Source organism: Haliotis cracherodii, unplaced genomic scaffold (assembly GCF_022045235.1).
Source record: "Haliotis cracherodii isolate W230 unplaced genomic scaffold, xgHalCrac1.p SCAF_10, whole genome shotgun sequence".
In the NCBI taxonomy this organism is placed as follows: domain Eukaryota; kingdom Metazoa; phylum Mollusca; class Gastropoda; order Lepetellida; family Haliotidae; genus Haliotis; species Haliotis cracherodii.
The window spans coordinates 34,488,641-34,499,472 of record NW_027266265.1 but is presented as its reverse complement, the minus strand read 5'-3'; the positions used below and the strand labels follow the sequence as shown (position 1 = coordinate 34,499,472).

At 41.5% G+C, this 10,832-nt stretch overlaps 1 protein-coding gene across 1 annotated transcript; it reads right to left on the bottom strand.

Annotated features, from left to right (window-relative positions):
- Positions 1-446: 446 nt before the first annotated feature.
- Positions 447-9,015, bottom strand: LOC139449705 (carbohydrate sulfotransferase 15-like). Its single transcript, XM_071231216.1, has 7 exons — positions 8,707-9,015; positions 7,094-7,358; positions 6,158-6,274; positions 5,292-5,448; positions 2,806-2,977; positions 1,686-1,833; positions 447-634 (listed from the first exon to the last, which is right to left on the bottom strand). The coding sequence occupies exons 1-7, from the start codon at positions 9,013-9,015 to the stop codon at positions 447-449; spliced, it is 1,356 nt and encodes a 451-aa protein (XP_071087317.1).
- Positions 9,016-10,832: the final 1,817 nt, after the last annotated feature.

Sequence of the window (10,832 nt, the reverse complement as noted above, 5' to 3'; positions counted from 1 at the left end):
TTCCCCACCGTGATGTTGCTAGAATATTGTGCTAAAAGCGGCGCAAAACTACAGTCACTCATTTAAAGGATACACACATATGTATGAGCAGGTACTCAGTTGTAATACGCGTGGCACATGTTAAGGCATGGTACATGTACGTTCAACAAGATGCTGTATTGCGCTTAAGGAGAATCTGTACGCAAAGGTGAGAGGCGCGTGTCAATGAATGAGAATTGTGAACAATCATCACGTACACATATCCGTCATGTACCTTCCCGTAGAACACACAGGCTTCGACAGAGAGGACATAGGTTGATATCTGATAATGGGAAATTCGTATCCTTGTGGCAACATATTGCTTCGATCCACCACAGTATATATTACACTGTCTAACCGAGGATGGGAAAGAACACCAATTCTGTTGAAGCAAATTACTGCCCCGAAACAGTTGCAGTTATCGTATTTTATTTCTCCCATAAATATTTTCTGTTGTTGAGTAATTCTGTCAGCTCCTTATTATATCGACTATAGAAATCTGTCAGCATTTGCCTTGTATCGAGCAGCATCTCTCCCACGTGTTGAGCATTTACGTTCCTGATATTATTGGGTTCCAGTCCCAATACAAGAGTCATCTCACTCTTTGTCAGATCACCTGTAACAATAGCATACATGTAACAGTGCAGATACGACCTACCACAGAGGCTCGTGTTTCATTTTGAATAAACATATTTCGTTTTGAAGTAAAATACCACATTAAAGAAACGAATTGGTTCAGTGACATTTCAACTTCGAGGCTGAACCGTGTCTTTCTATTAATCGATACCTGACGAAGTACGTGTTGTTTAAAACAGCTCAGCAGTACAAATAATAAAGTCTGGGCCTGACGATCCAGTGATTGTTATAATGAACAACAACCACACCTCCGTGGTACGATGACATGTCGCAATCAACCATGTCAACTTGCTTGCCAGATCTCACATCGTCTTCACAACTACGGGGCGGTGGGGTAGCCTAGTGGTTAAAGCGATCGCTTGCCACGCTGAAGACCCGGGTTCGATTCCCGACATGGGTACAATGTGTGAAGCCCATTTCTGGTGTCCCCCGCCGTGATATTGCTGGAATATTGCTAAAAGCGGCGTAAAACCATACTCACTCACTTCACAACTACGCATGGCAGCGGTAAGCAGAGAGATTTTATTACGCATCATGTGGTTTGGTAAGAAAAAGCAAATCTGGTATGATTTGTTTGTTGTTTAACGACCAACTCGGCATTATAACAGCTAAATGGCGGCCGTCTGTAAATAATCGAGTCTGGACCAGATAATCCAGTAGTTGCCATCTTGAGCATCGATCTATACAATTGGGATACGATAACATGCACCAACCACCGTGGTCAGCGTGCAGCGTTCCTGTTAGTCGCCTCTTAAGGCAAGCATTGGTTGCTGACGACCTATTCTAAGAGGGTGTATTCATTGTGTTTTACATCTATCAAAGTTTTGCACATTTATAAATATATTTATAAGTGGGAAACTTCATTATCTGAATAAAAATATATTTTTAATGTACACGTCTCCTTTTCTGATGAGACTCCAAACTGACTACATCAAAATAAATTTCTAAAAAGTTTACGAGACTTGAATTTAACTTTGTAACGCTACAGCACCTCTTGTAAGATACTGATGGTTTATGTCTTCAATACTTACGTAAATCTAAAAATCTAAAGAGAGATTTCATGTGGTTTTCGATATCCTGTATATAGTCTTCAAATTTGATGACATGCACTTGATGACGTGGAAATACTCTCAACCAATCAGCAACGTGGACCGAGTAAATCCCAAGTCGGAGTCGTACCTTCAGCCAGTGGAAATAAAGACTACACATTAATGACGTTCTACGGGGGATGAAAGTTGTTTTGTTGCTGTTTTACGGCTCCCTGATTGATAACACACACACCGTGAACGATGCCGAAAACGTCCCAGGAAAGTGACTGGAGCTTAGGTTGGAGGTATTTTTTTATGGAACGTACATGTGGCAAATCGTAATAAGTATCATAATTTACTTCCATTTTGGAAAGGCAGAAGCAAGTTTAAAGAGAATGAGCTCAATTAGCGGTTTGTGAAAAAGACAGTTTAACACATAGCGTCCGGTTTGTTTGTTGCTTGTTGTTTACCGCCGCTCTCAGCAATATTCCAGCTACAAGACGGTGATCTGTAAAAAGTCAAATCTGACCAGACAATCCCGTGCTCGACATCATGAGCAACGGTCTACGCAATTGGTTTTGGTTTTGTTTGTTGTTTAACGCCGCACTCAGCAATATTCCAGCTATATGACGGCGGTCTGTAAATAATCGAGTCTGGACCAGAAAATCCAGTGATTTATATTATGAGCATCGATCCGCGCAATTGGGATCGATGACATGCATCAACCAAGTCAGCGAGCCTGACTACCCGATCCCGTTAGTCGCCTTTTACGACAAGCATAGTCACCTTTTACGGCAAGCATGGGTTGCTGAAGACCTATTGTACCCCGGAATCTTCACGGGTCGGCATGCGGAGTGAGTGAGTGAGTAAGTGAATATGGTTTTACGCCGCTTATAGCAATATTCAATGTACCTATGTCGAGAATCGAAAAAAACCCTTCTTGTCTAAAAACATCAGGACACAACGTTAACATTACCGGTCAGCATTAGTGAACAGGTATTCCTATAATCTCATAAAAGGAAACATCTTTTGTGTTTTGCGTCCATTTTACTGTTAAAAATGCAAGATAAGAATTATGTGTGACTTTGTCCTCAAAATCAGTATGAGATTCACATGTCTGTACCTTTGAACTGTAGGCGTTTTCATGGCTTCCATTATATGTACATGCTCTGACTGAGTTGGTTAGGAGGCAAGTATTAAACTCCTGAATCTCTCGCTTCACTTCCTGGTGGAAGTCCTCCCTAGATATTTGATAATGAAGCCACCTGCTCTCGTACAGGTAATCGGAGTACAACCTACAATGAGAAGACGAGTTAGTTTTATGATGAATTTTGACGTAATCCAATACTACGGTCATGGCTCACACAGGCGTCGACGTGACGTTGAACACTTTAACCACTAAGCTACACCACTGCCCTCAATGCACAGGCGAGCAAGAGAAACTGTGTCAAATCAAATTTGAAATAATGTTCCCCCAAATCATGTACAAACAATCGTAGAAATGTTACAGACACAGCAGCAGCTGAAACCTTACTTTTTGTTCACCGACTTCTCCGTAAAATGACTTTACGATACATATCAAAGGATCGTGATTAATAAAATAGACTGATCTCAATGTACGTCAATGCATAAATCCAGTGTCACATGTCACGTTTGTCGGCAGAAATCAGAAGAGAAAGGGTAACTGATATGATGAAGTTGGGAGCCAGATACGACACTTTCTCTAAACACTCGTGCAACATTTACCAGGCTGCTTTCATGATACGACACACAGTACATAATGAATGCAGAAATCAACAGTGACATGTTACGTTTGTCGGCAGAAAGCAGAGAAAGGGTAATTGTTATGCTGAAGCTGGGAGCCAGATACGACACATTCACCAGACACTCGTGCAACATTTGCCAGGCTGCTTTCATGAAACCGACACACAGTATATAATGAATGCAGAAATCAACAGTGACATGTTACGTTTGTCGGCAGAAAGCAGAGAAAGGGTAATTGTTATGCTGAGGCTGGGAGCCAGATACGACACATTCACCAGACACTCGTGCAACATTTACCAGGCTGCTTTCATGATACCGACACACAGTACATAATGAATGCAGAAATCAACAGTGACATGTTACGTTTGTCGGCAGAAAGCAGAGAAAGGGTAATTGTTATGCTGAGGCTGGGAGCCAGATACGACACATTCACCAGACACTCGTGCAACATTTGCCAGGCTGCTTTCATGAAACCGACACACAGTACATAATGAATGCAGAAATCAACAGTGACATGTTACGTTTGTCGGCAGAAAGCAGAGAAAGGGTAATTGTTATGCTGAAGCTGGGAGCCAGATACGACACATTCACCAGACACTCGTGCAACATTTACCAGGCTGCTTTCATGAAACCGACACACAGTACATAATGAATGCAGAAATCAACAGTGACATGTTACGTTTGTCGGAAGAAGGCAGAGAAAGGGTAATTGTTAGGCTGAGGCTGGGAGCCAGATACGACACATTCACCAGACACTCGTGCAACATTTGCCAGGCTGCCTTCATGATACCTACACACCTAGGGCAAGCAGACCATGTGTCCCCACACCCAGCGAAGATTATTTGCGTATTCGTCAGGAACCGTTAAGGAACCGCTTCTTGACTACATCATCAACTTGGACATGACGAGCGATATTATATAAAAAGGCTCTTTGTCCCAGAGATTGATTTGCATTTGAACACAATCCATATGACACACATTACAATTCTAACTTAAGGAAATATACGGAACTGTGTAAAGTCAATATTTCATTTGGGTCACTGCAACCTTCGTATTTGTTGCCTACTGAGCCACACGACAACTGAAGTGCTGGTAAACCGCAACGCTTTTCAGAATGTCTTGTTAAGTACAGATCCAGAAAGAGATATTTTACGTCCGTTTCCCAATATTCTGGAAAGTTTTGTTTGTTTGTTTGTTGTTAACGCCGCACTCAGCAATATTCCAGCAACATGACGGCGGTCTGTAAATAATCTAGTCTGGACCAGACAATCCAGTGATTGACATCATGGGCATCGATCCACGCAATTGGATTTGATGACATGCATCAACCAAATCAGCAAGCCTGACCACCCGATCAAGTTAGCCGCCTCTTACGACAAGTGCCTTGAAAACTTAAAATTGTTGATATTGTTGTTTCAGACTTTTCTTTCGGCTCATAAGACAGATAAAACACTATGCTTCGGGTTTAGTCACAAATGTAAACACGTTTTAGACAGTTAATAAGGTGGATACAACACTTCCACTCGATTAAAATGTAAACACTGGGGGATGTTCCCCCTCCATCGTGTTTATAATGTGAACCCAAAACCCTGAGGTGTGTTTTATCTATGAACACCTGGGACCATTCGCTGAAAAATCTTGGTTTCGAGTCCGGTTCCATTTACATAATGCAAACAATAGCCGTCCAATCAAATTACACACATGAGAGAAATTCTGTGACTAAGTTGGTAAGAGATGCGAATGGGGCCAGGGTATTTGTCAGTGAACGAGATATAATACTCTAATCTAATATCTAATCGAGGATGGGGAATGGGTATAGTGTTGCAGCCCCAAATACAAAATTACCTGTCGATTGGGTTCCTGAGACTGATGATGATGCTTGCTCCTGGATTAAGATGATGGACCATGTCAGCGTTTGTGACACAGGGCTCACGGCATCCCTCGTTGCCAGGCAACAACGGCCAGAACGTATTGTCCCACATCATGTCCACAGAGCCATCACCTTGTAAATGACATAAAATTGTTACGAGTTGCATAAACGTTTTATTTTGATTTCAAATGATTGTACGCTACTGTTTGTAGAATACAAAGTAAATATTCTCGTCTTCATGGCCTGGGAACTGCCTCCGTGGTCTCGTGGTAGAGCGTCCGCCCGGAGAGCGGAAGGTCCGGGGTCAGATCCGCTGGTACTTGTGATCTCGCGCTTGGCATTAAAGGGTTAAAACAAGGACTTGTAGGCTCGGAGTCGGTATACTGTATCTGAGTGGGGTATTCATGTTAAACTGTGGCTTGGTATCTCATGGGGCTAGCTGTGTGAAATCGGCATCAGTCTGGGCTAGTACAAACAGCAGCAGCACACACACGTACGTCGCGATATCAGTGCATTACTAGTTAATATGTGCAATAAGAGTCAAAAAGATATTCCTTAGTTGTTTTTGTTGAAACCGCACTCAGCAATGTTCCAGCCAAATGACCACGAGCTGTAACAAAATCGAGTCTGAACCAGACAATCTAGTGACTGAAATGAACAATGACTCATGTCACCAAGTCGGACCAACCGATCCTTTAAGTCACCCCTTAAGACTAGCTTTGGTTACTGGGGACCTAATATACACAGGGCATGGTACATGTATACTCTATAAATATTCCTGAAAGGAATTTTGGCAGGTGGTATAAATACCTGTGGAAAGGTAATGTGTTTTGTGCTGTACCTGTGATGACGTGATGGTAGACCTGACCCGCTGTGTCCTTCTTGAAAACCCGATCAATGGTATTGGCGCTTTGTTGCAGAAAGTCCAGATATGTATTTATCGAAGAACACTTTGGACCTATAATAGATGACGCAAGAAGACTTAGGGAACAACATTATCACTTATTCGTCAAATTTGGAAATGTCCTCCACGTGCCTACCATGAAACTTTGTTGAAAGCTTTATTGAGGCCTTGACTGTTGTAATATTGATCCACATTTAGCAACAGTCGTATGACACACTTTGAAATCTTCATGGAAAGTGCGTGCAGAAAGAAATAGATTGCAGCTGCACCTACTGGTGTTTTTTCTGAAGAGGACAGAATTGGCATAAAAACAAAGAAAAATCCAAGATTGCCAAGAAGTACATGAAGTATAGCATTATGGGAGTAAAGCCTTCCCATGAATTAAGGAACTAAATACAATGGTAATATCACTGCAAACACGGAAACGTCGTTTTTTCGTATTTGAACACCAGATTGGTGAGCGTCCAAGCGTTGAAAGAAGAGTGGGACAGACTCCTCAAATCGCCATTTGAGACTCATACGCACTATGTCTCGTCGAGTGATTAAATGTTTGACAAGTCGTGGCGTTATTACGCACTACTGATCCGAAAACGTCAACTTTGAAATTTCCCATCTTACCCCTATCGTCCTTCAAGATCGTTAAGTGTCATAACATCAATTGTCATACTTCACGACGCGTTTTTGGGACAAAGTCCCTGAACATATTTTTAAACTGTTTACAATCAGTTAATGTCACTAGTTTTGTATATAAGAGATATACATGTATATATAGTCACTTGTTCTTTGATGTTCACTGAATATATGGTATTAGGAGAACGAGGCAGAGGAAATCGCATAGAACACTGTGACAACTGGTTTAATTGTTCTACTCACGGAATCGAACTCTCTCTATCCAAAACGACTCTTTCATTTTCGGGGATGTCACGTCTGGGTGATTATTCAATCGTCGGTATATGTCTGTGGTTCCACATTTAGGCTGCCCAATGATCAGGAAGTACGGTAGACATCTCAAGGACAGTTTAGAGCGAGTCGGATGTCTTGATGGTATGTCCGGCTTGTCGGTATAACACGTCACGGGGGGTATATAGGACTCTCTCCAACACGGGTTTTTGAAATTTGGAAGGAATGCAAACTCTGGCTGAAATGATGAACATAGGACAACATAATAACTGATTACTATGTCATTAGAAGATAAAGTTTACATATGCTTTCTACCAAGATTTCAAAAAGCGACATATGATTCTTGCTCGAATCTTACTTGACCAGGGTTACAATAGTCAAGGTCTTACTTGGTAAAGACTTCAAAAGCTCTTTTGGTAGACATGTGAGGGCATTTCAAAATTTGCAAACCCGATGTACCATATGTTCCCTTGTATGTTCAGGTGAACAACTGACTTGCCCTTGCATGTGTTTGTGACGGTGCCACCGAGGGTTCACTTGACATTCAACCGGCTCGCGAACAACTGGTATCATCACTAGTTAAAAGTGATTCATAAACATATTATTATGATACAGTCGGAATCCTGGAATTGAGGTTTTTTTTCATTTTGAAAGGGCTTTATCGCATTTATTTATGTAAATAAGACTCTGTGGGTAATACAGCCGCAAATAATTATCACTACGGGGGACACCGATAATGTTTATTCCAAGAAAAGAATATATACTGTTTAAGGATTCAAACCTACCCCTTGAGCTTGGCCTGTCTCACATAAAACATATCAAAATCAGCCTTGGCGTTATGTAGTATTTTTGTGTTGGTATCCATACAATCTGTATAAATCTAAAACTGGGCATTCAGAATAATTCACATACTATCGGAAAAATATAATTTTGATAAGTATGAAGTAGTGTAAATGTTATCGAAAATTACAACATGATGTTTAGTTATTTGTCTGATCAATGTTTTAAAAGAGCACATTCATTAACAAAACCCATATCTGGTAACAGGAGACAGAGCGACACGCCCTAAAAGAGGGGTGGTATAGCAACTCAGTTTACAATGTCACTATCGGGTGCGCTGATACAGGCAAGGCAGCAACGGCATTTTGAAGACAACACATAATTAGAAATAGCCTGGGGTATATTGTTCCAAATGTGGACCAAAGATTGGCCCTTCTGACCTGGCATTACTGGCAAGTTTAATTTTCTTGTAGACAACTACACAAAAAGTATATCATAAATGGGATATTCCATGCCTCTCGTGATTATCGAGGAAAAGGAAATATTTTCCCTTGTGGCTATGCCACTCGTGAAAATATTTTCCTTGTCTCCGTCACTCGAAAAGAAAAATATGATATGAAATACCCTCTGTGGACTCACCATTTGGTGATTAATATATTCAGTAATCAATCTAAACCTAAACTAATCGTCAAAGCATTAAAGCATGCCCGACATCGCAACATTTTATTACAATTGAGCAATGCCATTCAATTTAGCCAAACGCTTTTCTCAACAAAAAATGAAAGGTATTCATTCTGAACGCTTACAAAGTTGACGAGATCCAATTCAGACCATGCATACGAGTGCAGTGTTTGCGACAGATTAAGCCCCATGTTTGCTGCTTGAGCGACGTTGATATGAGAAACCTCCAGCATCCTCTCCCTCCACCTGGTTGAAAGGACCACATTCTTAGTCTGTGATAATGCGGTGTAGAAGTTCGATACAGTATCGGGGTATTCGTCCCACCATCCATACCACAGAGCTACCTTGGGCCCAATCTTCCTTATAGTCGACACAAATACGAAGACTAATATCAAGGCGACGAAGGTTTTCAACCACATGTATCTCCGCGTCATATTGGGACACCATCTGCTGGAAAAATCAGTGGGTTAGAATTATAGTATCTTGTTCTGAGCATTTTATCTTTGGAATATATCCACCCAGAAAAAAATGTTGGATTTATTTGATGTCACTGACACCGCTTTCAGAGTTATAAAAAATCGAGTCTGGACCAGAAAATCCAGTGCTTGAAATCATGAGCTTCGATCAACGCAATTTGGATACAATGATATGCATCATCCACGTCAGTGAGCCTGGCCTCCTGCTCCCGATAGTCGCCACTTACGACAAGCACAGTGACCTTTTACGTCAAGTATGTGTTGCTGAAGACATATTCTAAGTCGGATTGTCATTGATACACGGAAAAATGTCAAGTTCCATCCTTTCTATATTTTCAAATACAAGAAGAATAAAATTATTTTATTAATGTGTCACACTTTGCATGTGTAGTAGTTACACACTAAAGGTAAAACTAGCAAAATCCAGCCTCATAAGGCTCACGAGACACACATGTACATACAACATATCAAAGACTATTAAATTAAGGTATATACTTGTATAGAAACAAAACGATTTAACTAAAGAAAAAAGACAAATTGGGATACAACAGTTAATAAATTATGTGTGACAGGAAGGAGAGTGGAACTCAAGAATAATGAATTCTACTTTTGTACATGGTGTAGGCGGTTGTGGCTGGGGATTGTGAATAAAGATAATTAATCATTACTTGGCATCAACAGGTACCACAGATAGAAATTGTGGTTCGAATTGAGAAAAGATCATTCGGAAAGTCTGGGTGAATAGGACAGGCAATTAAAAATGACATCCATCTTAGTTAATTATACAGCATATAGACTGCAGTGTGTACACATGCGACTTTGCGACGGGGTTACAGGGCGTGTACAACGACCAAGTTCAGTTTCAAGCGAAAGTGGACCACATCGAATTTTAGCTAATATACGTTATCCTCGGTGGCCAATACGTATTACATATTCATCAGTACATAAATTTTTTTTAAAAAGACCGCAAGCCCTTAGCTTAATCCCATTTGGTTTACATGTATCATTCCATGAGCTGTGGCGCCACTTTGTGCAATGAAGGGTTAACAAATGGGCCCTTAATGCAATTGTTACTAAGCGAGGCGTCCGTGAGATCGAAGTTAACACGTGGAAATAGACCAATAACACGATTGACCCAGGAATTATCGACAGCAGCTGACCAGTTATGAATATAAGATAAATAGTGAGAGTTATGGTAAGAGCTTATTTAATCTTAACCAGAAGCCTATGATTTCAGCTTCTTGCTTATAAAGACATGAGGTCCAGCCCATGTTGCCGTTGGTAGCCAAATTAGATGATTTGCTACTCCCCACCTAACCTGTCCACTTCCTGTACGCGGTTCTGGCGTAACGTTCTTCCCGACGTCTGTAGACCGGTGCTCTTCCATACCCTCGACGGAGGAAAAATCTTGTGTTGTCGCTGAACCAGACATCTCTCCATCGCAATTGAGGCCATACCCTGTGTTGACGAAGCCAAAGCAGTCGTTGTTGACAATTTTGTCGACTCAATATGACGCGTCGAACAGGACGTCATGCTCGTAGACCTTCTGCAGGTGTGGTCGGAGATTCTGCGCAGTTCGGGTATTTGGGATGCGGTTGAGGTGGATGTGGTCGTCCTTTCACGTAGGTGGCGCAGTCGGATGTAGCGATCTTGGGCGGGAATGGTTTCTCTTGGTCGTCCCGACCTTTGCCGATCACTAGTTGACCCATGCTGTTGAAACCGATCCCATGGCATTGTGATGGTGCTGGGCGCTACATTGAAAACCCTGACTACAG

Coding starts and splice junctions, on each gene's coding strand:
- LOC139449705 (XM_071231216.1), bottom strand. CDS start 9,015: ATGACGCGGAGATACATGTGGTTGAAAACCTTCGTCGCCTTGATATTA. Junction 1,834..2,805: donor AAAACGCCTACAGTTCAAAG/GTACAGACATGT, acceptor CACTGGCTGAAG/GTACGACTCCGACTTGGGAT. Junction 635..1,685: donor CTTTAGATTTTTAGATTTAC/GTAAGTATTGAA, acceptor CTATTGTTACAG/GTGATCTGACAAAGAGTGAG.